Source organism: Corythoichthys intestinalis, chromosome 22, assembly GCF_030265065.1.
Source record: "Corythoichthys intestinalis isolate RoL2023-P3 chromosome 22, ASM3026506v1, whole genome shotgun sequence".
Taxonomy (NCBI): Eukaryota; Metazoa; Chordata; class Actinopteri; order Syngnathiformes; family Syngnathidae; genus Corythoichthys; species Corythoichthys intestinalis.
The window spans coordinates 34,381,174-34,409,158 of record NC_080416.1 but is presented as its reverse complement, the minus strand read 5'-3'; the positions used below and the strand labels follow the sequence as shown (position 1 = coordinate 34,409,158).

The 27,985-nt window shown below is 44.7% G+C and overlaps 2 protein-coding genes across 2 annotated transcripts in view; one reads left to right on the top strand and one right to left on the bottom strand.

The window, feature by feature from the left end:
• The first annotated feature begins 592 nt into the window (after nt 1–592).
• LOC130910221 (F-actin-uncapping protein LRRC16A-like) lies at nt 593–19,655 on the top strand. Its single transcript, XM_057827288.1, has 37 exons — nt 593–742; nt 1,168–1,265; nt 4,430–4,480; nt 4,569–4,628; nt 4,703–4,815; nt 4,892–4,989; nt 5,061–5,131; nt 5,214–5,287; nt 5,370–5,445; nt 5,507–5,595; nt 5,661–5,755; nt 5,827–5,913; nt 5,981–6,084; nt 6,206–6,283; nt 6,375–6,451; nt 6,748–6,852; nt 6,927–6,996; nt 7,071–7,152; nt 7,271–7,370; nt 7,445–7,499; nt 7,576–7,748; nt 7,818–7,886; nt 8,172–8,265; nt 8,468–8,566; nt 8,633–8,761; nt 8,841–8,951; nt 9,028–9,203; nt 9,307–9,394; nt 9,463–9,591; nt 9,660–9,726; nt 9,796–9,962; nt 12,748–12,848; nt 12,915–13,329; nt 13,433–13,463; nt 13,523–13,705; nt 13,813–13,926; nt 16,972–19,655. Exons 1-37 carry the CDS (start codon nt 709–711, stop codon nt 17,100–17,102), a joined length of 3,894 nt encoding a protein of 1,297 aa, XP_057683271.1. The 5' UTR covers nt 593–708; the 3' UTR covers nt 17,103–19,655.
• Nucleotides 19,656–20,302: 647 nt separating this feature from the next.
• The window catches only part of vps52 (VPS52 subunit of GARP complex), a 40,425-nt gene continuing 32,742 nt past the window's right edge, over nt 20,303–27,985 (bottom strand). The window contains exons 12-19 of the mRNA XM_057827290.1: nt 22,304–22,459; nt 21,583–21,701; nt 21,381–21,504; nt 21,117–21,320; nt 20,981–21,046; nt 20,796–20,907; nt 20,614–20,732; nt 20,303–20,554 (exon numbers count right to left, since the gene is read on the bottom strand). Coding sequence (XP_057683273.1) covers nt 20,408–20,554; nt 20,614–20,732; nt 20,796–20,907; nt 20,981–21,046; nt 21,117–21,320; nt 21,381–21,504; nt 21,583–21,701; nt 22,304–22,459 — 1,047 coding nt within the window. The 3' untranslated portion in view covers nt 20,303–20,407. The remainder of the gene's footprint in view (nt 20,555–20,613; nt 20,733–20,795; nt 20,908–20,980; nt 21,047–21,116; nt 21,321–21,380; nt 21,505–21,582; nt 21,702–22,303; nt 22,460–27,985) is intronic.

Here is a 27,985-nt window from a genome sequence, read left to right as displayed (position 1 = left end):
TTGGGGGGGGAATTTTTGACCATCCTGAAAAGTTGGTAGCGTTATGTCCATACTAACCCTATGTAAATCTACGCCCCTTGATTTTGGGTGACTTCCTCTTCATTTGGGGACATTGCAGGTCACTTCCTGTTTATTTTGGTTTGATGTAGTCTAGTGAATGCATAATATAACCCCAACCACCACTACTACTACTACTGCACCTTATAATGTGGCGCACCCTATATATGAAAACAGTTTAAAATAGGCCATTCATTGAAAGTGTGCCTTATGGTGCAGAAAATACGGTACTTTGAGGTGCATTTTTATGTATTAGTACAGGTTGACTGATCAATGCAGAGACAAGCTCCAGATGGAGAACTCTGTGCAAAAATTGAAACCCTTCAAATTGTGAGACAAAAATGGACAAAAAGAAATCAAAAGGTGTCCTCAAATTCCCCATTGCCTGAAAGGAAGTTCGCATGACGCCATCTGATCAATGATCGACAGATAAACCGACAACCTACTGACTGACCACCAGATGGCGCGCGTGCGTGGGGGGCGTCTGCTTGAGGATTTGTTTTGGTTCCCGCATTGGCCTTCCCACCCACCCGCTCCCGCAACAGCGAGGGCGGGCTGGTGGGGGTGTTTCCGGGCCGCTGATTGCCGGCAGCGGGAGAAGGAAAAAGAAGAGCGAGGAGAAGGTGATCTGGAAAAGAAGCAAACCAGGAAATGGATTCTTCAGAATTCCCAAAGGAATTGTTGGGTAAGAACAGCTGTGTTGACCTCTGGGACACGGGTAGCGGATGGTGCTGGACTTTTTTTCCAAAGTGACATCGTCACAAACAAAATAGATTATAGCATCAGAATGGGGGAGGGCTGCATGTGTGTGTGGAGGGGGGGCTATGGGGGGGGGGGGGCTACCTGCAACTTCCTGTCTATGGGCCAAGTGGGTGTGTTCGGCCGCATTCCTCACATGGGACTGTGTTGGGGGGAAAAAAAACGAGTCAGGCCGAGTCAACTCCAACTTCGAGTTTCAGAGTTTTGACAAACACACACACATACAGTACGAGTTAATTGCATCTTGTCAAACTGGATAACATGATGGCGCCCACACACGCCCACTTGAAGGACGTTTTTCGCATTTATCATGTGGTTGTTTTGCCATGTTTGTTGTGTTGCCCCGTGCAGAGAGCGTGCAGGAGGCGGTGGGACGGAGCCTGAAATTGACTCTGAGGTGCCAGGTGCAGCAGGAGGTCAAAGGTGAAAAGTTGGACAACAAAGTGCTGGTGGGTGACCTTTGACCTGAACGACCTAACCCATTTGTCTTAACGTCTCGTCTGAAGCATGTCGTGGGGCATGCACGTTCATTCAATATGTCATTGACCTTGATAGGCGCCAATTTATGTTTCTGCGGTGAATTGAAATGTGGTTATCACCCTTAGTCAATGGCGGCTAATGAGATAAGGCGCAATCTGGGGGCGACCCATTGGAATGAACATGAGAAAATTTCTTGTGAGCTCTGAGCGAACTTGGTCTTCTTTGGAATTGTGCGGCGGGCCTGTGCAGACGTGACTGATATGAAACACGCATACCACAACGACACCCGTAAATTCTGCCATGGCGTGTGCGGACATGTCAGTCAACTTTTCCTGTTGCCATTGTACCTAGGCAGGGCGGGGCTTATAGAGATCAGACTGGACTGAAAGCATTGCCGCCTCAAATCCAATTACAGTGGTACATCTACATAGGAATTTAATTGGTTCCAGGACGTGGTTTGGAAGTCAGAATGATCATTGGTCGAGCGGGATTTCCCCATAAGAATACATTACATATTATATTATAATCCACCCCTCTCGGCCCTCTTTGTGTGCCCGCTGAGAGAGCGCTATCCTTGGCTTGGGCTCGGGCAGCCACTCGCGCCGATGTCAGCCGGTTTGTCCACCGACCGCATCTACGGCGACTAGCACTCAGGGGAACGACGAGCCAAAACTTGGTTGCCGCAGGGGGCCGGCCGATCGGTGAAGACAATCACCCCCGCCGCCGTGTGTGACATGAGTCAGAGTAGTTTTGTGTGATTTTTTTTGTTTTCGAAAGGCGAGGAAGAGACTTGGAAGAGCCGCTTGGTTCAGGTTAGCATGTAGCCTAGCTCCCACACTCCTCTTTTGTCTACCCTCTTTCCTCCGTCTCTGAGTCCCCGCTGGGAAAGGACAAGACTAACTCCAGTGGCATAAAATACCATTCAGGAAGTTTAAGAAGTCGGCAGTTATGACTATTATGCAGTAATTTAGCCCTGTCGTACTGAATAAATGCATTTTTAATATTTCATATTCAATTTAGAACAAGACTGTTATGTCATGATCATACAATTTATTTAGCAATCGGGGAAAAATACTCAGATACAAAGAATATCCTGTAAAAATATTGGAGTAGAGAGATAAAAACAATGATGACATTTTACTTTGTGCTCTAGTCATCAGCCTTGTGTGTGTTGTCGTTCTGAATCTTCCTCCTCCTTCAAATACGACTCAAACATACAGTATATGGCTATATGCCAAAAGCTTCCTCTGGATCAACAATATCACTTAAAAAGATCCACACTTGAACCAGAATCGCTGAAAAATGCTTGCTCCTCCTTTGGGCTCAAAGATAAATCTGCTGAAATCACTCTTTCACAGACATCATCACCCAGATGGAGGCGCTACAGCGCCATAATGACAGAAGGAGCTAAAGGACAAATTAAAAGTCTCATTTCTCATCATCTGCGCTTTGCCAAATTGTTGTATATAGTTGAATCGTCTCAAAATATGATTTGAATTCCAATAATAATCATATTTAGGATTTTTTTTATCGTGTCACAGGTACTTTAAATCCAATTACAGTGGTACCTCTATTTAGGAATTTAATTGGTTCCAGGACCTGGTTTGGAAGTCAAAATGGTCGTATATCGAGCGGGATTTTCCCAGAAGAATACATTAGAATTCTATGAATTCGTTCCACAGCCCAAAAGCCTACGCTAAATCCTTAATATATACTATATTATCATACAGTACGGTATAATTACAAATAGCAATTACTCATGGAAAAACAAAATAAATTATAACTACAAATTGAAATAATAATATCGTAATAATAATTATGTAACAAATCCGGTGCTAATGTGGCCGTTGCGTTTTGCAAGGTGTTTCTGAATGCACTGTGTGATTTTATTCATGTTCATTTGTTGTTGGTGTCGGCAACGGAGGACAGTAGCCGTTCTGTTTTGCATAAGTTCTGAAATAAATGCATAAAAAATGCATAAAGATAATAATAATTGTCACCTTAACTTATAATGACTAGCGAATGGAGGTCAGAGGAGAATCGGCGAGATCGTAGACATATTCCGAGGCAGTTCACTGATGCGCACACCATGTTCATATGTTTCAATCATTTCCATCTTAAATTCAGTGCTAAGTGTGACCTTTTTCCTTTTTTCACCACCTTCCCTAACCTTCTTGGGACCCATGTTGATTACTCTCACAATAAAATCCACCGTGTATCCGTCTTGCAGTAAAAAAAGGAAATTGCAACGCTGTCATAAATCATCGTATTTCGAGCACGCCGTCATATGTCGAGACTAGGGATGTCCCGATCCGATCACGTGATAGGAAATCGGGTCGGTCTTGCCATTTTTCAGAGGATTGACATTGGGTGAAACAGATCGGGTTTTTAATTCCAAAATATATTTGTTGTTTTTCTGCTTCATGCTCATACAGCCTTCACTCTCCCTCCTGCTGCTTTTGTTGGTCAGCAGTGCCCTGGAGTTAGCTATTTCATTCTAGGGTGATCATATTTTGATTTCTAAATAGAGGACACAATTATTTTTCTTTTCCGTTGGGCTACTCCCTTCAGGGGTTGCCACAGCGAATCAATTGAAAACATCTAACCCCTTCCTCTGCATCTTCTGTGCTCATACCAACTAAATTCATGTTCTCCTGCTCTTTGGTCGTCCTCTAGACCTGCTGCCTGACATATGGAAATCTAGCATCTTTTCACCTATATACTCACTATCTCTTCTCTGTACATGTCCAAACAATCTTAGCCTGGTCTCTCTGGCTTTCTCCTCAAATGCTCTAAAATGACGAAAAAAAATTCTGATTTGTGTATGAAGTCCTGCAGTCCGAACCTAGCCTATGTTGTGCTTTCAGGGCATTTTCTGTTCTCGTTACTTTCAGCGAAATTTTTGTCATTTCTAGGTCCCTTTTCGCATATTTTGGGTCACTTCCTGTTGATTTTGGGACATTTACGGGTCACTTTCTGTTGATTTCAGGGCATATCCACGGGAAATCAACTCTGGTTTTGGCCACTCACTCTAAAGTTCTTTAATTTTTTTTTTTTAATCAAAAACAAAAAACATGTAGGTCTATAGTATTTTTATGAGTGCCCTTTCAAGGCTTAACAATTGTGTGTTCAGGCTTCATCATCACACCGAGCCTTCCTGCTGTCAGCACGCGCCCCCTGCAAGGTCAGGCCGTGTTTGCTTTCTGTGCTTTTGATGGAGCAATTCATTGATGAGTGGCGCAACAGAGACTTGTTTAAATGTGTGTGCCCAGGTGGAGCACTCCTTTAGCTACCTGGACATCAACGGTCTCCGTAGCAACAAGCCCACTCAGGTGAGACATCATCAGTACACGCACGTCTTTGCATGTGTCTACGACTTTACGTGTACCCATGCCTGTGGATGCAGGTGGTTTTGCAGTTCCAGCGTGGGCCATGTACGCTATGGTTCAGCACTCAGACGGACACCGACCGCTTCATCGCACAGGTGGCTACGTGTTTAGCCAAGATCCGCCCAGATGCGTACGTCACCAGCCGAACGTATGGGATGGGTGCACGGGGTCCCTCGACTTTACAAAGTCTTCCCTCTGCTCGGCAGGAATCTGCTAAAGAATATTGATGTGACGCCCCCAGAGCGTTTGGATGCCCTCCGATCAGCCTGGGAGAAGCAATGCCAACTGGACCCAGGGCCATGCGGTACGTTGACTTTACCGGCAGCGGATGTTGAGCTTTGCGAAGGTCATTCAGATCGATTTGTGGCGTTCCAGGGGGATTCTCGGATCAGTATCGGGCTGTCTGCGACAACCTCAACTTGGCCTACAGGGACGAGGTCCAGTGGGTCAGTGCCACATTCTAAAAGTACACGTACGCAGCACGTGAGCATACTGAGATTTTACACGCACGCTGTACTTGTCGGCCAGGATGTGGACACTATCTACCTGAGCCAGGACACCACAGAACTCAACCTGCACGACTTCAGTCACCTAGACAGCAGGTGGGCACCCGCCCACACGGAACGACAAAACTAGAAACCGAAGGCGTTGATGTATGATGATGTTTTGCGCTGTCCCATGCAGGGATCTGGTGGCCATCGTTGGTACTCTAGAGTACAACAAGTGGTTCACCAAGCTTGTAGCTAAAGACTGCAAACTGGTAAGGTTCACATCTACCAGAAAATGGAGGGGAGTCAACCATGACCTGCGTATTTGTGTAGTCCGCAGATGTGTGCGAGATGATCCTGCGCGTGATGTCCCGGTCCACTTGCCTGGAGGAGCTTGTCCTGGACAACGCCGGTCTCAGAAGGTCAGCTGGCAGCTTCTCTTTCTTGTCCCTTCTCATCTCATCTTCTTTCTGTTTTTCTTCTTCAGTGACTTTGCTCATAAACTGTCCTTGGCACTGTGTCATAACCCCGCCTCCTCGCTGCACTACCTCAACTTGAGCAACAACACTCTGGACGACAAAGGTTCAACTCACAAACATAGACTGTAATGACCACCAGAAGTCAGGACCAAAGTGCACGCTTGTGTGTTTCAGGCGTGTGTGCTCTTAGCTCCCAGTTGGGCAAACTCCCAATGGGCCTGAAGCAGCTCAACCTCAGCAGGACTTCCTTGTCCCCCAAAGGTGAAGCTTGCACCTTGGAGGCCTTTTCTCAGGAATAGCTCCACTCATATGTGTGTATGTGTCTCAGGTGTTAATTTCCTGGGTCAGGCACTATGTGCCAATCCCAGAATGGCTACCACCCTCACTCACCTGCACTTGTCAGGAAACTCACTCAGAGGAGATGACCTGCAGGTAGTAGTGCTCACCTTTCCTCACAAGCAACAAGCTATTGCAGCACAACAACAAGACGTTTACTACATGTGACCAACAATTTAGCGTCACGTTGCTAACACGATTTTCTTCCTGTTGTCAGAACCTCCATAACTTTTTAAGTCATGACAACTGCTTAGAAGTCCTGGATTTATCCTGTAGTGACTGCTCACTGGAACAGGTGAACCACATCGACTCAGGGGAACACATGTATACGTGCGCACACACAACCAAATGATGGTGCGTATTTTTTGTGTGTGGGTTTGTGTCAGACATCAGCATCCCTGCTGAAAGGATGTCTGAAGCGTCTCCGTGTGCTGAACATGTCAAAGACGCTCTTCTCTCACAGGTGAAATTTAACAGGCATGTGACTAACATGTAATTAACTCAGCGCTACCTGAAATGTGACATGTCTGAGGGTCACAACATGTGATGCTATGTGACAGATGTCATTCTTACTCATGTGTGTCCTATTAACCTACACATGTCCAGGTTGAAAACGTACTGTATGTCATTGTTGGACATTTTTGGGTGGATGGGATTGAATGTTATTGATCACATCGTTGATGACTGGGAGGGATTGGAATTCAGAGTCGCCAGAAGCGGGCAGAAATAACGATAAAGTGCCTCTTGCCTCATCCTCAGGAAGTGCAAGGAGGTTCCGGCATCCTTTAAGCAGTTCTTCAGCCTGTCGCAGGCTCTGAGCTCCGTAAACGTGTCTGGATGCCGACTTCCTCCCGAGGCTCTCAAGTAAGAGTGCTTTCTGAAAGTCCAAAAGCCAGCACGATGGTTCGTTTTTTACACACTTCCCGGCATCTTGGCAGGGCATTGCTGCTAGGCCTGGGCTGTAACCCTAACTTGAGTGACGTGTCACTGGACCTGAGCGCCTGCGAGGTACGCGATAATTAGGAAACTGGATGCCACATTGAAACCATGGAGCTATGTGACCTGCTCTCTCTGACTTGTAGCTCCGCTCGGCGGGCTCTCAGATCCTGGAGGGCTGCATCGCAGAGATCCCCAACATCTCCAGTCTGGACATCTCAGACAACGGTGCTGATGCATCCTGATCTGTCTCCATTATTGCCTTAAATCAAGTGTTTACATTAGCCCCAGTCAAGGTTGCCATGATAGTCTTTACAGCCACATGCATGGCCTTGTCTTTTGTCAGGTCTTGATGGGGACTTGAGCACCCTGCTGGTCTGGCTGTCCAAGAATCGCTCAGTCCGTCACCTTTCCTTGGGCAAAAATTTCCAGAACATCAAGTCCAAGTGAGTCAGTGAACTAGATCGCGTCAACGCATCTGTGCTGTCACTTTTCAGTCCCGCTCGCTTGTTCCCCTCAGGAACGTGGCTCCGGTCCTGGATGACCTGGTTCGTATGATCCAGGAGGAGGAGTCGGTGAGTGATTGGAACACGGGTTCAAACTGGACCTGCCAGTCATTCCTTGTGACTAACATCCGTTCGCATCACATAGCCGCTGACGTCGCTGTCGCTGGCTGACTCCAAGCTAAAGGGAGACCTTGCTGTGGTCCTCAATGCGCTGGGAGGAAATGCTTCACTCACCGAACTGGACATCAGTGGGAATGCCATGGGCGACGTGGCTGCCAAAATGCTAGCCAAGGCCTTGCAGATCAACACCAAGCTGAGGTGAGCGCACACGTTCGTTCAGTCGGTCTTCTTGTTGGCTCTTGATGTGGTTACCATCACCGTTTGCAGGACGCTCATCTGGGATAGAAACAACGTCAGCCCTCAGGGTCTTCAGGAAGTGGCGTCAGCACTGGAGAAGTATGTTATTCGTCGATCCCGTTCACGTCGCTTGTCGTTGAGATTGGATCATTTGAGCAACTTCCTATGCCGTATTTGGCCTTTCCTGCCACACTTAAAAGGCTGCTCTTGCCCTTGATAGAAGTCATTAACAATCTTCTCTCCTTTCCTGAACTGGAAAAACCTTGAAGCTTGCTGCGTGGGCTTTTTACGGCCCTGTTTGAGTTCCGTCTGTGCAACAGAAAATACATTTTTATCATTTGACCGCTTCGTGATGCCCAGGCATTTTTTTTGTCTTCTTGTCAGGAACTTCACCATCCGTTTCATGCCCGTGCCCATCGTGGATGCCGCCCAGGCTCTCAAGACCAACCCGGAAAAGACCGAAGACGCTCTGCTTAAGGTCAGTTTCCAATTAGATCCTGTTCAGGTTAAGGGAATGTAGCCTATTCCTGGCTACTTTGAGTGGAAGGCAGACTCCACTCAGGACTGCTTGACAGCCAATTACAGTGGACAAACTTGGACACTCGCACCATCACTTAGTGGAAGTCGACCGATGATGACTGCACGGAACGCTGCAGTTCACCTGGTGCCTCTGCACGCAGATGGAGCGCTTCCTGCTGAGGAACCACGAGACCCGGAAGTACCTCCAGGAGCAGGCGTACAGGCTGCATCAGGGCATCGTCACCAGCACCACGCAGCAGGCAGGCGACTCTGCCGGCAACCCAACTCGGACTACTTTCTCGCTGACCCTCTGCTCTTCTGTGTAGATGATGGACACTATGTGCGTGAAGGTTCAGGATCACCTCAACTCCCTCATGTTCTCTCAGGACCACACAGTCCAGGAGGATATAAAAGCGGCGGAAGACCTAATGACAGATGCAAAGAACTCCAAGACTGTAGGTGAACTTGAGGCGAGCGTGACAAGATTCTGACTAGAAATTTAAAATATGTCGCTTCTCTGGCCGATTCCTCCAGCTACTCCCCAGCCTCTACCACATAGGGGGTGACGGTCTACGTGGCGCAATCCAGAACAAGCTGGAGGCCGTAGCGGCGGAGGTAGCGGCCGTGATGGATGAGCAGTTGGAGGTCACTTACAGCGCGTCACCTCTGTCGCTCTCCGCTCCCTGGTCGCTTCGCCTGTGACGTGTTTTTGTCCCCGTAGACAATGCTGGCGTCCATGTTGGAAGCGGCCTCCAGTTTGTGCCCACATGTGATGAAGACGAGCGGTTTCCGTCCACATCTGCTCATTGCCGGCGCGGAAAGGATGACCGTCCCTCGCAGCTTCATTGCCAAGACGCTGCTGGAACAGACAGGCATGGACATTCTCAACAAGATCAGGTCAGCGTGGACATTGTACAACACTGTCTCCGCCTCCCAGTTGGCTGTTTTCTCATGTGAGTCTGGTCCTCTTCATTTATTTATTTTTTCTCTTTGTCGCAAGTGAACTGAAGCTCAGTGTGGCATCCCTGATCTCCGATCGCATCATGGATAAGATCCTGGAATCTCTGTCGACTTGCCGCAGCATGCTGGTCCGTCGTTATCCTTCCCATCTCCTTATCCATTTTCTGTCCTGACCTTTCTCTTTATGTGTCAGCAGGCTGACCACGTGAGTGGGCGAGGCCGACCGACACTACGTGCAGAGTCTCGGGAGGAAGTTCAGGTTCTGGACGAGACGGTCCTTCGTCCAGAGAGTGGCAAAGGGGACGGCCAAATGGATGTTTGCGCGGTAGGAATTCCTCCTCATTGTGAAGTCCAAGTCAAAAAATGTCCTTCAAACTGTGCTTTTCCTTCCAGTTGACAGCCAAGTCCAAAAGGAAAAGTATTCTGGTGCGAATGATGCGACCTGTCTCAGTGGCCTTTGGTAAGTTACGGGACTTTAGGCGTTTTGATTTGTCGCTTTCAAGGAAAAATTTGTAGCACTTTTCTAAAGAGACGGAGTTTGACCTGGACGAGGCCCTCCAGGAGGTGCCGGTGCACGTGGAGGACCCGCCAGACCAATTGCCAGCTTTCCCGCCTCTGGTGTCGCCGCCACAATTGCAGCATCACACTAAAGTTCGGCCCAAAGCCAGGAGGCGGAGCAAACCCAGCAGAGTTGCTGTAGGTCACCAGGAGAAAAAAGCACTACATACTGAGTACTCCATTACTGATGAAAGCTAAGCTGCCATCTTATAAAATTCCTTTCTCGTTATCTCATTGTCTTAATCTTCTTCTCCTCACTTTCCTCACAAATCAACAGGAAGTCACTCGGTATCGACAAGAAGGGACGCGTATAAACAGCAAGCTGCCCCAAAATGCCCCAAAACAACAGGAAGTGGCCTTGAAATGCCTCCAAAACAACAGGAACTGGCCCGATATCAACAGGATGTAACCGTGAAATGCCCCCAAATCAACAGGTAGTGACCCTGAAAATCCCTTAAAACAACAGGAAATGACCCATGTCAACAGGAAGGGACCTTTTATCAATAGGAAGTAACCCCAATATACACCCAAATCAACAGGAAGTCACCCCGAAAATCCCTTAAAACAACAGGAAGTCACCCGATAGCAACATGAAGTGACCCTGAAATGACCCAGAATCAACAGGAAGTGAACCGATATCTGCTGGAAGTGACCGTGAAATGCCTCCAAATCAACAGGAAGTCATCTAACATCAATAGTAAGTAACCCCAAAATGAACCCAACTCAACAAAAAATCTTGAAAACCCCTTCAAACAACAGGAAGTAACCCAAATAAACAGGAAGTGACCTGATTTCAATAGGAAGTAACCCCAAAATGCACCCAAATCAACAAGAAGTCACACCGAAAACCCCTTAATACAACAGGAAGTGACCCGATGGCAACATGAATTGACCATGAATCAACAGGAAGTGAAGTGAAAGTGACTCGCAAATGCAAGGGCGTGGGTTTGGTCTCAACATTGATAGCTCCTTTGGACTGCTTTAAGACCACATAAATAACATTAAAATGAAAATAAGGGAGAAGGGGTTAATCCTTGGTTCATTACATTTCTCACAGTTTAATTACTCTTAACAGTAGAAAACATACCGAAGGACACTTCTCTATATGCAGCTTCCTACTCGAGTTTTGCAGGTTAGCAAATTCATACAGTTTAATGTTATGCTAACTTTGATGCATTTCGGACTTTCAGTAGCAAAATTAGTGGTGTGCTCCCCCCATCCGCAACATTGACGTCTTTTTACATTACTTACAGTGGTTGCTACTGCTACTGGCCAAAATAAAATTCTAATATCCCATGTCTTTGTAGGGGGCAGAGGAGGCGGCATGTTGTCGACATGTGTCGGGGCTGTGAGTGTGTGTATGTGAGTGTGTGTGTGTGTGTGTGTGTGTGGGACAAGTGCAGGACTAGTAAAAAATCTCAAAAGTGGCTTGCATGAATAAAAGTCAAACATCTAAATAAATATAAGATATGTATGAGGTAGTCCTATGTTCAGTCAGTGCAAATAATTGAAGTAGCAGCAGTTGACAGTGAAGGCATTGAATATTGCAGATTAATATTGCACGTAAATAAGTATTGCACATAGAATATGTGCGAATAGAAGTTAAGTTGTAGAAGTTGACAGTGAGGCATTGAATATTGCACTTAGTAAGTATTGCACATAGTATATTGCATGTAAATGAATATTGGACATTGGGTGATGTGGTGTTACATATGGCTGTTCAGGGCGGAGATGGCTTTAGCAAAGAAACTGTTCCTCAGTCTGTTTGTTCTTAATTTTAAACACCTATAGCGTCTCCCAGAGGGGAGCAGTACAAACAGCTGGGAACCAGGATGTGAGCTGTCGTTGACGATGTTTAGAGCTCTGCTGAGGCATTGAGAGGAGTAGATGTCCAACAGGGAGGGGAGAGGGCAGCCAATGATCCTCTGCGCCATTTTGACTGTCCTCTGAAGCATCTCCCTGTCTGCAGCAGTGCTGCAGCAACTGTACCAGGGTTTGATAGGAGTGATAGAAGGCAAGCAGCAGCTTGTTCTTCCTGAGGACGCGCAGGAAGTGCAGACGCTGCTGAACTTTCTTTATGATAGCTGTTATGTTTGCTGTCCACGAGAGGTCATCTGAGATCTGGACTCCCAGAAACTTGAAGGTGTGGACCCTCTCCACACACTTGCCGTTGATGTACAGGGGCGGCGGGTCGGTACCGTTCCTCCTGAAGTCCATGATGATCTCTTTGGTTTTGCTGGTGTTCAGAGCCAGGTTGTTGTCGGAGCACCAGGCTGAGAATTTGTGGACCTTTCCTCTCTGTAGGGTGCCTCGTTTTCCTGTGAGATTAGTCCAATCACTGAGGTCTCATCAGCAAACTTGATGATGGTGTTGCTCCTGTGGATTGGACTGCAGTCATAGGTGTAGAGGCAGTACAGGAGGGGGCTCAGCACGCAGCCCTGTGGTGAGCCGGTGCTCAGTGTGCAGGTGGAAGAACGGTGGGGGCCAAGTTTCACAGTCTGGGGTCTGTTGGACAGGAAGTCCTTGATCCAGGAGAATGTGTGTAATGCCAATAAGGTTGCTTAAAAGTTTGGTTGAGGCAATTTGAGCATCCTGAAAAGTTAAAAGCTAGTGTCATGTCCCTACCATTCCCATGCAAATCTACGCCCTTCCCCTAATGCCTCCAAATGAACAGCAAGTGATCCAGTAGCAATTGGAAGTGACCCCGAAAAACCCTCAAATCAATAGGTAGTGACACAATATCAACAGGTAATGACCACAAAATGCCACGGAATCAATAAAAACGTGATGCCAACACCCCATAATCAACAGAAAGTTTCTTTGGTGTTTAATGACCATCACAGGCTACCATAGCAATTTCTTCAGAAATGGCATTTTCTAGTTTGCAGGTTTGTAGTTTACAGTTTACACTTTTTCCTTTCAGCACGAGGCACCTCACGAGGCAGTGAACCCGAGCATGATGGAAAAACTGGATGAGGGGGTGGACGAGTTCTTCTCAAAGAAAGTCCTGAAAGTCAGCTTAAAGTGAGGGCCTCGGCAGATTTGAATAAAAGAGATGCGAACTCATCGCACGCCTTGTTGTTGGCACAGACGACCCGCCGCCGCGCAAACGACGCCGTTAAACACGCACGAGTCACTCGACAAGAAACGGGAATCCAGGAGAAGCGGCTTCTTCAACCTCATCAAAGGTCGAACGTCGCGTTCCGACAAAAGCCACGTAGCCCTCGGGTCGCCTGGGCCGGTGTCCCCAGGCATATCGCCCGTGTCTCCCACCTTATCGCCGCGAACGCCTTCTTTTGGAGAAATGGCCCAAGATCCTCCGCCCGCGTCCCCCGCTTCGCCAGTATCCCCGTCTCGAGACGTCGATCGGCCTGAGGTGAACGCGTCGATGCTTCTCGAGCAAAAAGACAGTCCCCTTGTTCCGCGCCACGTGGGCATTCCTGTCATGGGGGCCGACATTCTGGCGGAGATAAAGGCGCGGCAGGAAAAAATGGCCGCTCACAAGGTGAGGAGGGCAACCAGGAAAGCAAGCAATGAGGAACAAAAGCACATGGAGACGTAATTTTGTCTCCTTGACTTGACACCTTTATTTTTCTCCCTTTGTCCAGTCAGAATTACGAAAGGAAGATGGCGACGCAGGTAGGTCATTCGAACGCCATTTCTGACGCCAAGTGATTCCTGCTGATTTGCGGGCGCAGACGAAGACCGGTGTTCTCCAAAGGCCGCCCCGAGGTCCAAAGCGCCTGCCGTCGGCCCTGCCCCGCCGTCGCCCCCTCCTCAGGTTCCCGAATCTCCAGCGGGTCAGCGTACCTCCATGACACCCTCCAGTCCCAACGGTCAACTTGGTACGCCGGGTCCCCGACATCCCGTCGTCGTGATGGGTAAGTGGAAGTAAAAAGAGGATGATCACGGAACAGGAACGCAAACACTACAGCGCTTTTGTAACGTGATGATGGTAAGCCAACAAACCGCCGTCCCCTCCTTTCAGATGATTCCCGGTGGGAGGCCGTCCAGATTCCGGTTCCAGCTCCTCGTCTGAGGAGGGAGCCGTCCATACACGAGCCAAAACAAAGTGATGGATACCGAGGGACAAACTCGACTGGTCAGTCATCCATGGAAAAACATTCTGCAAAATACACAGTGCTACTACAACGATGAAACCGCTACCACTAAAATAATGCTTCTAAAGTAATGCGATAACACTATGAGCGTGAATTTGTTACTGCTGCTGCAATTGTGACACGTTTACCATGCAGAAAGTACAGTAGTTCTCTAGTTGTAGCTCATTCATACTGTACAGATAAAATCACATGCTTTAATTTTGAAATTTGCGCAGTAGATTTGAATCATCAAGTGCATGTACGACTGTACTTGGCTCACTTTCAGAGGTTTCATTCGTTTATTCGCCCTCTCCCATTCAAAATGGATTGGACGTCTAGCACCATCCATAGACTTCATAATGATATTGACAGGACACGGGGCGCGGGGCCGATTAATAGGGGGCCTGCATTGTTGGCGTGGCCATCAAAGTGAGTGTATGGATAGGGAGGGAGGGGAGGGGCTGGGTGTGGGTTTTATTTATTGTTATTTTTTTCTGTATTCATTTTGGTTTTTGAGGCAAGCACTGGTGTAAATGTTTGAACGGAGCAGGCTGAATTGACTCCAGGAAGAGTAGATGTACCTGTTACAACTAATGGAGATCAAAATAAATACAAATACAAAGCTGACCGAGTGGAATCACAGACAAAGAGCTTTTCGGGTGAAAATTATTGTGAATAAATGCTTAAATCCCTGATTTCTTTATAGATATGGATGTAAAACAGTCTCGACTCTTGGTTAAAAGCAAAAAAAAAAGTACAGTTATATATTACGTAAATATGTCGAAGTACGATGCTAGTCTGTCAGTCAATGTGGTGGCCGTCATATGCAAACAGAGCTTTTCCGGTGAAAATTCTTGTGAATAAATCCTTAAATCTTGAATTCTTTATACATATAAGATCTGGATTCTTGGTTAAAAGCAAAAAAAAAGTGCAGTTAGCATTTATATTACATAAATGTTTAAGTACGATGCGAGTGTCAGTCCATGTGACGGCCGCCATATGTAAACAGCTTTTCGGGTGAAAATTCTTGTGAATAAATGCTTAAATCCCTGACTTCTTTATCAATATGGACATAAAACAGTCTTAATTCTTGGTTAAAAGTAAAAAACAGTGCAGTTAGCATTTATTTTACGTAAATATGTTAAAGTACGATGCTAGTCTGTCAGTCAATGTGGCGGCCGTCATATGTAAATAAAGCTTTTCCGGTGAAAATTCCCTGAAAAAATCCCTGAATTCTTTATAGATACAGATGTAAGACAGTCTATATTATTGGTTAAAAGCAAAAAAAAAAAAAAAAAAAAAAACGTTTATTTTACGTAAATATGTCAAAGTACGATAGTCTTTTAAACAATGTTGTGGCAGCCTTACAACAAAGAGCTTTTTACGTTGAAAATTATTGTGAAAAACTGAAAAATATAATAATTACCTCGAATCCTCGAACAAATCACTCCTGAGACAATCACTCCTGTTTGTATGCGGTACAGCTTACATAAATCCAACGTTGGATCGCTGCATGTGTCGCTGCGACCGATTGCGAATAACTGAAGCGGATTGTGGGATGGCCCCCTACTTGAAGGCGTGGCGCATTGAAGGTCGAATCGGACCCGTCAATATCATTATGAAGTTCATGCATCATCAAGGGCAGTCCATGGGTTAACAAGGAAGTGACCCAAACTTAACAAGTGACACCAAATCAATCAACAAGAAGCAGCCTGAAAATGGCCAAAAATCAACAGGAAATGATCCAAATTTTACAAGAAGTGCAGCGCCTCCCTGGTGGCGGAATTAAGTCATTGCATGTAATTGACTTTCCTATAGATAAATTTATTTCAGAATGTTTGACATAAGCCTTAGTCTTCCAGTTAGCGGGGGTTTGTTTAGTCGGTGGAGTTTATTTCAACAAATTCTGTTAATTAGTTGTTAGTTTCAGGGCTCTTGAGTGGCTAAGCTAGCACGAGTCAATGGTGCCTGCTTAGCATACCAATACAAAAAACAACATATGCACACATGAGAATCACCGATGACCCATGCATGTATTGGCTATTTTTTCAGGATAAAGTTATTAAAACTTACCATTGCATGTCAATAATTGTATTATGGATAGCAACATTTGTAATCCAGCAGCTCTATAAGGAACAGGCTGTCTAGGCATCAGGGCGGAGTGACATCACATTGTTTTTTTTCACCGCAGATTTCTTTTTTTTTTTCGGGAACGAAAGGGAATCCTGAGGAGACTGAGCATGAGTGGCCAACGCACTCCTCTCTGTTGTGGTCGCATTACACATCGTAAAAAATTAGTCCTGCAGAATGAAATGAATTATGGCAGTTTGGTATGACATTGCTTTGGCCGTGTGAGTATTTCATACAATGATCTGCATTTTGAATGTATTTGACTATGTTAGATATGTTAATACCATTATTTTTTTTACTGGCATGCTAAGCAAGCACCATTGAATCCAGCTGGCTTAGCCACTCCGGAGGCCTGAAACTAACGGATAATTGACAAACTGCACGGAATTTGATGAAATCAACTCCACTAACTAATTAAACCCCCACTAACTTAAGCCTAATGTCAAAAATTTTGAACTTCCCCTTTAAAATAAAGACCTAGCCAGTAAAATGTTGTCTAAGTTGTAAAGCAATGAAACAAACAAAAAAAGAAAGTATTTCATAATGAGTCAAAATTATTTTTCGAACAGATCATGCGACTAGCACTTTAGAGACAGCCCTTTGCTTTGCTTAGCCAAAACTACATCCGGTGTCTGAGAACTTTTCTATATGTCCTTCCATGATCAAACTGAAGTAAATATTCCTTTCTTTAAAGAAAGTTTGTACTTTTAGCGTTTACTCTGGAATCGCTGCATTCGCGGCCATTTTTAGCGTTACGCGCATGCGCAGAACTGCAAAGTAGCATTTTTGATGGGTCGCAAAATTTGTCAGAACACCCGGCCCACATTAGATCTAACTCTATTGCAACAAATTTAGTCCTACTTCTAAGTGTAGTGCTACCTTTGTGTTTTCATTAATTATGTTGTTGTTCCCATTAGCACGTGGCGTTGACACACCTTCACCACGGCGGTGCGCCTCCTTCAAGATGTCTTCATCGCACCCAAGTCTGACTGGGCGGCGGCGAACCAAGTCCTTGCCCGAACGCGGTCCGATGGCTCCTGCGCCGTAGCGACAGCCGTGTGACCGAGATGCTCATCGTGTTACCATCTCATCACTAGTGTCCCTGAATTTCATTCATTTGTAATCTATTTCTTTTAAAGGAATTAAAATGCAATTCTCCTTCCGTGCGTTTTGTGATAACCCCTAGGTGTGGATGGACATAAAATGTCACCACAAAAAAGAAAAACAATCATAAGCAAGTCAAGTCATGCAAACTGAATAAAGGATATTTCGTGATCATAACACAAAACGGTATTTTCAACCTCCAAAAATGAAAAGTATCTTAATCTATTTTTTTTTCTTTTAACCCTGTCCTGTTCAGCTGTTTGACACGGAGAATGGAAGTCTAAGTGCCCTGATAGTTTGAACAGTTTTAATGTTTCACATTGAGAGTCTGGCATACTCCCATTGTGATCACTCAACATTCCTTGTTTATTATGACAAAGCAGCGAACAGGAAGGGGTTATGGGGGAACAGAAGAAAGACAAGAAAGAAAAACACAAACTACAACAAGAAATACATTGAACATCTAGACCAATTACTAATATGCTGGTGCTATCGTCAGCTAGATGTATTACCAGTTGACACCATGTGGGGGACCTGTTGACCAGGGAAAGGCGGACGGGGGAATCTATAAGCTAAATGATTGAAAGGGGTAGAGCAGGGGTGTCCAAACTTTTTGCAAAGGGGGCCAGATTTGGTGTGGTAAAAATGTGGTGGGCCGACCTTGGCTGACGTCCTTTTCGTAGAACAGTATATTTAAGCAAATTTTAGCAAGCCATTCTGTGTGTCACATTTGCTTTATTATTTTTTTAAATTCATAATTTCAACAATCTCGCAACTAGCCTTTGTGGCGTTCTCTTTCGATTCTCGGGCCCTTGCGAAATACTGCTGCTGTGAAATTAAACTAGCTTCAAGTTGCTTTAATTTCTCACGATGTATCTTCCCTGTAATCTTGTCATACATGTCAGCATGTCTTGTTTGGTAATATCGCCTCACATTGAACTCTTTAAAAACAGCGACTGTCTCTTTGCAAATGAGGCGAACACAGTTGTTGCGTATTTATTTTAATGAAGATATAGTCCAATTTCCACCTGTCCTTGAAGCGTCGGCCGTCGCAGTCAACTTTCTTTTTTGTGTTGACTGTCACCATTTTAGAAAATTGGGATTCAAGGGTCACACAGGCTTAGAGTGCTGCTGCCTTTTAGTAGGTAAATGAGGAGCAGCATTTAGTGTGTAAACTACTTCATATGCTGATGACCAATTTATTAAGTCTGTGTGCGGGCCAGACGTTATTGATTTTATGACAGAGGCTGGGGGCCGGATGAAATTTGACCAGGGGCCGCATTTGGCCCCCGGGCCGGACTTTGGACATGTCTGGGGTAGAGTGTACCCCCCCCGGGATCTAGGGTGGTCCCCTGGGCCACCCGCGCACCCATCAACCGGGCTTGCAAGAGGGGACGCACCACCAACCCCACGAAATATTAGGAACAATAATATTGCCGAGGTAGTATTCGAGGCGCTTCATTCCGTGAAGTTAATCAACCTATTTTCATATATAACCAAGTTTTCAGTCGAAATCAATAATTAAATTGTTTTCAATTGTTTTTCATTTGTGTTTTGCCAATTTTGTTTTTATTTTCTGTATTTTATGTGTATACATGCAGTTTTGCCAATTTTAGGGCATTTTTTGTTGTTGAGTTTTTGGATACATGGACATGATTTCATAGTTCTCGGCCAAGTCAGAAATAACAGTTAAATGAGTCTTTTTCATAGCCCATTTGGTATAATAATGAAAAAAAAAAGTATAGGTTGATTACAACACTTACAAGGGAAAACAAACTTATGTTTGGCTGTATCGTAAGCAAGTTCTCATCTGTTTTACATAAACCCCACATACAGTGTATCACAAAAGTGAGTATAACCCTCGCATTTCTGCAGACATTTAAGTATATCTTTTCATGGGACAACACTGACAAAATGACACTTTGACACAATGAAAATTAGTCAGTGTGCAGAGTTAATTTATTTTCCCATCAAAATAACACAAAATATAGCCATTAATACCTAAACCCCTGGCAACAAAAGTGAGTACACCCCTTTGAAAAAACATACATCCCTAAATGTCCAAATTGAGTACTGCTTGTCATTTTCCCTCCGAAATGTCATGTGACTGCTGGCGCTGTAGCTGGCCCGCACTCCGGGTGGCCCTGGACCTGAACAGCTGCTGCCACGGTAGCGGGCTCCTGCCCCGGCTTGGCCGTGTCCAGTTTTTCAGTGCATCAAAAAACCTCCAACTCTTTCAAATGACGTTAAATTTTCATAAACAACATGCAATTCTTGGGATTTGTTCTGTAAATATATGTATGCGTGTAATGTCCGTAACTATGCACGGTCCCTTTAAGAGACACTGGGACTGGAGAGCTGTGAGGTAGTAGGAAGCAAGGGGGAGACGGGCGAGAAGCAAAAGTTAGCGGTCGAATGTAGCGGCGATCCGCTGTTATTTTGTTTACAGTTTTCTTATTGTTGCCATAATAAAGTGGAAAAAGCCATCAACGACTTCTCTACTTCTTTCCCCCCATTCGGGGCGATTACAAAACATTTTTAAAAAACATTTTTGTGTTATTATTTGCTATACACGAGAGGTGCCGGATCTGCCCAAATAAGTCCCGGAACACAGGGAGGCCAAAATCAAGAGGTGCCAGATCTAGTTCCGGCAGGATCTGGCACAAAATAACCCCCGGTTGATTATATTTTTACAGTTTGGATGTGACTTTTTTTTTTTAATTCAGGTAAATTGATGGGTTTTGAGTCTTTTCTGTTACAAACAAAACAAGACTTAAAGTTATACTTTAATGTAAGGTGAGCTATATTCCTTTTTTCGCTTAACATTAAGAAGGACGCAATATTATGCAAAGGTGTACTTATAATAATTTCATAGACAAATACTATTTACACTGGCGGCAGAGAGTTGCCGGGGGGCGCGAAATGGTTACGCCTATCCTTGGGTGTAACGGGAAAAAATTGAGAAGCACTGAGGAAGGAAAAGAGGCAAAGGAATGTTTTGTCTATTTTTCCATACAGGAGAATTGAGGGGGGAAAAGGTAATACAGGTGGCCGGCAGGCAAAATTGTAGTTTCCCGGGAGACTTCACAGTTATGACCGACAAACGCGTGAAGGAAATGACATTTGCCCGGGAGACGTCAGCTCTATCGAAGTGAACTTTGTAGTTTATTCTTACTTTCGGGAGCTTATTTACAGACAAGGTGCCAACAGAAACACAATAGCTATTGTGAGTTTAAAGTCTTTTCCGCCTCAGAAGTTGGGCTTGTGCTTCTTCACTTCAACCATAAGGTGGTGCAAGTTGATGAGTTCGGATCGGACCGGCAGGCTGCGGAACGCGGGCTGGTTGAGGATCTTGTGGAAGCCGTGGTAGTACTGGATCAACTGGGTCAGGGCGCCCTAGCAAAGCCACGAGGGCGTTAAAGAGCAGATCCGACGATTGGCTTCCCCGGTCTTACCTGGATGATGCTGGTTCCGTTCTTGAAGTTGGTGAAGGACCGCATAACGTCCTGGCTCATGGCCTCCACCGACTGCTTCCAGGAGCTGGAGAAGCCTCGTACCAGCTGGCAGATTCGGGCTGAAAGCGCACACGATACGGGGAGTGAGCCCACATCGGCCGGCGACGCTGGCCACCTCTCACCTTCGTCGTTCTTCAGGCGCTCCAGCTGGCCTTTCTCCGTCAGAGCCTCAGCCTCCTTCACGAAGGCGATCATTCCACCAAAGGGAGACGCCAGAAGCTCCTCGATGAACTCCTGGCGGGGTGCGTGATGCAGCGCGTGAGAATTCAGGCGCTCGGGACGCCTTCCGCCGCACGTCGCCACTCACCTGCGTCCTGGCCAGCAGGAGCTGCTGGAAGCCTTCCACCTCCTTGCTGTCGTCTGCCGCCCTCTCCTGAGAACGACGCGTTTTAGTTAGCTGCACCGAAACCCATCCTGTTTTCAGGCGGAGAACCGGGAGTCACCGTGAGCACGCTGAGCATCATGTCGTAGTTGTTGATGAGGAAGATGAGCTGCTCTCTCCTGGAGGGAAACTCGGCCGCCATCTTCAGCACAAAGTTCTCCACCTCCGCCTGAAGCTGAGCCAGCAGCGCGTCGGTCCTCTCGTTGGGGAAGGTCTGGTTGATGCCGACCACGGCCGACGAGAACTCGGCGTAACGGCGCGTGATCTGAAAAACGGGCGGAGTTACGCCGAGCGGGAAGGCGAAATGGGCCGCCGGGTCGCTTACGTAGTGCGGTCTGGTGTCCAGCACTCCCAGCTTCTGCGGATCCGTGTTCCTGATGCTGTGGATGTTCATTTCCAGGATGAGTTCAAAACGTGGCCACAGCAGCTCAAGCACCGCCTCCCAGTACCTGCCACACGTACACGGTGAGGGGCTGTCGTCAGGGCGTCTGGCCGCAGGGAACACTCACGCGCACGAACCCACTCACTTGTCCAGGGCCGGAATGTTCCTCTTGGCGGCGATAGCTCGGAAGCGCAGGATGATGTGGATGCAGAGGAAGACCGCGATGCCGTCGTAGCAGTCTGACACGTACGCTGACATGCTTTTCTACGCATACGCAGTTCACCGGCATGTTAGTGCTTTTTTGTGAATGGCAAAAGTTAAAACGTCAGTGCTAAAAATGGATGCCTAGAAGGACAGTTGTAATTTACAGTAGACTGACGCAGTTAAAAGCTGATTGGAAAGTGATATGGTAGCAATTCAGATGCTTTCAGTGGTTGACGTTCCCAACAATCGAACAAAGGAGGCTATTAACCCTTCTCGTGCACCATTTATGTATTTTTTTTAAAAAACCTTTATAGGCATTTATTGGCTGCCATTGACAGCACTAGACATCCAACCCGTTTGCAACGGGAGTGGCGAATGAATGTTCATTCATTGGCCCCTCAGGTCCAAATGGATTGGATGTCTATCACCCTCAATGGTATGCAATGAGTTAAAGGTAACAGCTCGCCTTTTTATTTGCGGAAGGGGCGGGCGGCGGCCGGGATTCAAAGATTACTCAAGTGACTAATTGCATTTTGGCTTGTGTGCCGCAAGTCAAATGAAAACAAATTGCCTTAGTGACAGACAGCTTGGAACTGGATAATGACATTCCACTGAAATCTGGTTGTTCCAGCTTAGATGAGAGATAGAGTGGAGCCACGTACCAGGAACATGCTGAGGGTCTTTCCCATGATGCTGTTAAACAGGTCCAGGGCTGAGTTTCCTGCCACCATGAAGAAGTCGCAGAGGAACAGGTACTCCCTGCAGCAGTTGTCCAGCAGGGCGTAGTGTTGGCTGCGGAACAGTGTCTCGTATGGGTACTGACGGAAAGAGTAATGGAGGGTGTGGTTTAGTGCACGCTTTGACACCATTCTTGCCTTTCTCCTTCTAACCCTATATCCGTTTCAGTTTTTCTTTTGTACTGACTGTCATATTACTGTCACTGAATGTGACAGCTGTTTGGATTGATAACTTAAGACGGGTCGGGAACCTATATAACGCGACCCATATCTGGCTCTCCGCCAATCATGTGTCTGAGCAGACACACAAGCTCTCTGAGCACACTGCGGAGCACGATGAGCAACATCAGATGTGTACACGGAGGCCACACACCAGTAGCACGCCTATTCAAAACCTTGAATCATTGCAAGTTACATGGTTTATTAAAAGAATGCAATTACAGAGGCAATTTTCAATAGTTTACTTTTAATACAGTATAATTGATTTGGCCCACTTAAAATGAAAAAGACCAAGATCTCGTTGTTCAGAGATGTTTACTATGTTAGATGTGAGAGTCCTGCTCATAGATGCAGGTTTTGTCTCAATATTGGTAGGGACAATATAACAGCATAACCTGCACGTACACCTTTTGCTGTGGACGGGACATTAATAAGACCAAAGAGATTCGGTGAACGGGGGTCACCAATATGAACCTCATTCATTGATATGCTAAACTATTAATGCAAAAAGAATCTGTATTGACTTATACTAACTTTCACACTGCAAATTTATAACGTCTTAATCTGATAATTTTTCTTAAATCCAGTTGAATAATTTTCTCCATCTTGTTTTGAGTGTTAAAGGCTAGTTAACAGATTACTGATTCTTCCACTTAATACAACACATATCTTCTCTACACAAATCTTCTTTAGATCCATAAATATTACTATTTGTTCTTATTAAGCCCATACATCTAAAAGTTGGTCATTTTTCACCTAAATTAAAAAAAAAATGCTTTCAAATAATGTTTTCAACAATATCTATTCTTGAATTTCTGAAAAACAAGTTTTTTAAGATTAAATATACAAACTTTTTGCTTAAAATAAGTCTGTTAAGCTTATTTTCAGCTAGCTATTTTTCTTATTTCAAGAATTGTGAGTAAAATTTATTTGAAGCATTGGCAGACAATTTCACTTATTTTGTAGTAGATTTACACTGGAAACAAGGGAATTACCGGTAAAGTTATTTTTTGTTCGCTTTTTTTCTTTTCTTTTTTTTTTTTTTATGTCAGTTTTTAGGAGGTGGGCTTTTGCAGTGCATATATATTGGTTCAGGTGATACACTGTTCGATCCAAACCTTAGTTCTCAAAAACTACTAAAGAAGCATTTTGAAAACTTCCACAATGTCTGGATTCTATTAGCAAATATAAATTGCATTATTTACAGAAATTATATTAACATACACAAGAAATACAAACTTGTTCATCATCTCTTAGGTATCCAGGGATTAAAAAAAAACAAAAAAACATTTGTCTTTATACCACTCAACATTGTCTGTCTAAATAAATTAAATATAACAAAAAACTTCTTAGTCAGGGGATAACAAATATAAATACAAAATTTAGCCTTCCTCCAGGTAAAACACTACTGTTTTGTCCACATCACAGCCAAACTCAACAAAAAAAGTGAAAGCTCCTTTGGGCTGCTTTAGGACCACATAAATAAAAACAAAACTGGGGAGAAGGGGGTAAACTACATTTCTTACAGTTTAATTAACATTAACAGGAGAAAACATCCAGGAGGATATTTCTCTCAAAGCAGCTTCCTCCTCTAGTTTGAGAAATTTGCACAGATTAATGTTACACTAACTCAGATGCAGGTCAGACTTTCAGTAGCAAAATTAGTGGTGTGTTCCCCACCTCCAGAACATTAATGTCTTTTTACATTACTTACAGTGGCTGCTGCTTACCGACTTCTTTTTAAAATATCTCTTGTCCTTGAAGGAGATGGATGAGACGGCATGTTGTATTTCTGTCGAGGGTGTGAATGCGTGTGTGTGGGGGTCAAGTCATCAGCCAATCAGACCTGCGTTTGACAAGACAATCTAAATTACCTATATAACTGAAGTCATTATATAATCCATATAAGGTTGCTTAAAGTTGGTGGGGACAATTTGAGCACCCTGAGAAGTTGGTAGTGTTATGTCCCTACCATCCCTATGCAAACCTACGCCCTTGGTCCTGCTTCAACCATAGGAGAGTCCTGCTTTGGCCTGGGTAAGGTCCAATTGAGGCATAGTTGAGTTAATAAATAAAACGTAACGAACAACCACAATGTATCACACTATATCACTCCCACATTAAAACTGTTCTGACAATAAGGACACTCAAGATTCTTATTCTCTGTGTCTGAGCAGCTACACTGCAAAAACACACCTCCTTAAACCTAAATTCCCTCGTTTTCAGTGTAAAAGCTACAAGAAATAAGTGAAATTATCTGCAAGTCCAAGTAAATTTTTACTCAGATTTCTTGAAATAAGTAAAATAGCTAGTGAAAATTTGGCTTAAAAGACACATTTTAAGCAATAAATTAGTATATTTCCAGATTCCCCTTATGGATTTCTCACTATCCTCATCCTTCTGGACCTATATTCAGCTTTTGACACCATCTGTCAAGCCACCCTCCTCCACCGTCTATCCACTATTGGCATCACCCACACCCCGTTGAATTGGTTCTCATCCTACCTTTCTGGACGTTTTCACTAAGTACAACTCAAGTTCCATAAATCTACTCCCTCACCCGTTACCTCCGGTGTCCCTCAGGGCTCTGTCCGAGGACCCCTACTCTTCATCATCTACCTCCTTCCCATTGGCAATATTTTCCGTAAATTCAACATCAACTTTCACTGTTCTGCCGATAACACCCAGCTCTACCTGAATTCCGAACCCTCCTCCTCTCTCACGCCCACCTTCCTGCCTGACAGTATCACCGAAATAAAAAAACTGGCTCACCCAAAACTTCCTCAAACTCAACAGCAGTAAAACTGAGGTGCTCCTCATCGGCTCCAAATCCACTACATCTAAATACCATAGCAATCCCCTCACCATTGACAACTCGACTGTTTCACCCTCCCCCCAAGTTAAGAGCCTGGGTGTCATCTTAGACAGTACAATCTCTTTTCATTCACACATCAATAATATTACCCGGATTGCCCACTTTCACCTACGGACCATCAACCGCCTCTGCCCCTCCCTCACCCCCCGTTCTGCTGCCATCCTGGCTCATAGCCTTGTCACCTCCCGCTTGGATAACTGCAACTCCCTCCTCTTTGGCCTCCCTCAAAAGACCCTCCATAAACTGCAGCAGGTCCAGAACTCAGCCGCTCGCATTATAACACGTACCCCATTCGTCCACCACATCACTCAGGTTCTCTGCCAGCTTCATTGGCTCCCGGTCCACTTTCGCATCCAGTACAATGTTCTTCTCCTCACTACCAAGGCCATCCACAACCTTGCCCCTCTGTACCTGTCTGACCTCCTCCATACTACAACTCCCTCCTGTGCCCTTAGGTCCTCAAACTCCATACACCTGTCTGTGCCCCCCACTCGCCTCAGTACTATGGGGAGTAGAGCATTCAGCCGCTCTGCTCCCCGGCTTAGGAATTCCCTGCCACCCAATTTCAGGAACACCGACTCACTCCCTGTTTTTCAATCCAAACTCAAAACTCACCTGTTCAGATTCGCATACCCATAATTACCCCTGATTTCTTGTGTTTTACTGTCCAGCTAATTATCTTTATCTTTTAGTATTTTATCTAGTCTTTGTCTAATAGTTCTAAATGATTGTACGGTGACCTTGAGTGCCAGAAAGACGCTGTCAAATAAAATGTATTATTATTATTATTATTAATCTTTAAAAAGCTTTGAAAGGTCAGAAACACTCTTAATTCAAGAATATATTTTGTTCAAAACATTTTTCAAATCATTTTTCTAGACACCTGTCGCTCATTGAGTTACGTTGCAAAATGATACAGAAAACAATTTTGTTGGTCTAACTGACTAATTACCTAGATTAGTATTAAAATTAGATATTAATCTATATTCTAGCGCTTGCAAAGACTGGCAGCGGATGTTGCTTCAGTAAATCAGCAGAGGAGTCAAACTCACTTTTTTCCACCAATAGGAGTGTCGCGTTGCCGCATCGAATGCATCAATGGGAGCACCGCGTTGCTGTATCGAACGCACTAATGGGAGCGCTGCGTTGCCGTATCGAACGCACTATTAGGAGTGTCCCGGTGACATATCATTACGGCGCTAAAAGACAGTAGTCCAATTGGCGCTACAATACATTTCTGTTGAATTTTTCCTGCGCTTCATAGATTTTTTGGTGCGCCGAGTGTGTGCAAGCAGTGTGCGATTGCGCACGCACGCAGCTTAGAGGGAACATTGTTTGTACCCCTTGTGATTTCGCAAGTTCACCCACTTACAAAATAGGTAGCGGTCTTAAATTTCTATCATAGATGCATTTCCACTTATAGAGACGTAATCTAAAAAAATATCCGGAACTCACATTGTATGATTTTTCAATAATTTATTTTAGGGCTGTCAAAATTATCGCGTTAACGGGCGACAATTAATTTTTTAAATTAATCACGTTAAAATATTTGACGCAATTAACGCACATGCCCCGCTCAAACAGCTTAAAATGACAGCAGAGTGTAATGTCCGCTTGTTACTAGTTTTTTGGTGTTTGGTGCCCTCTGCTGGCGCTTGGGTCCAACTGATTTTATGGCTTTCAGCACCATGAGTGAGCATGGTGTAATTATTGACATCAACAATGGCGAGCTATTAGTTTATTTTTTGATTGAAAATTTTACAAATTTTAATAAAACGAAAACATTAAGAGGGGTTTTAATATAAAATTTCTATAACTTGTACTAACATTTATCTTTTAAGAGCTACAAGTCTTTCTATCAATGGATCACTTTAACAGAATGTTAATAATGTTAATGCCATCTTGTTGATTTATTGTTATAATAAACTAATACAGTACTTATGTACCATATGTTGAATGTATTTATCCGTCTTGTGTCTTATCTTTCCATTCCAACAATAATTTACAGAAAAATATGGCATATTTTAGAGATGGTTTGAATTGTGATTAATTACGATTAATTAAATTTTAAGCTGTAATTAACTCGATTAAAAATTTTAATAGTTTGACAGCCCTAATTTATTTGTAATTTACTGGGGTTCATAAGTATTCGTACCCCTGAGAAAAACAGTGCTAATATTTAGTGCGTAAGACTTTGTAATTACAGAGTTCAATTACAGACATCAATTACAGGTTTGTCCGTAGTTCTTCACTAGGTTTTCACAAATAGAAACAGGGATTTTGGCCCATTCCGCCACACAAATCTTCTCTAGATCTGTCCAGTTTCGGGGCCGTCGTTGTTGAGAAACACAAAGTTTCGGCTCCATCCAAAGATTTTCTATTGGATTGAGGTCTGGAGACTGGCTAGGCCACTCCAGAACCATGATATGCTTTTTACGCAGCCACTCCTTGGTCAGCTTAGCTGTGTGCTTTGGATCATTGTCATGTTGGAAGAGCAATCTATGGCTCATCTT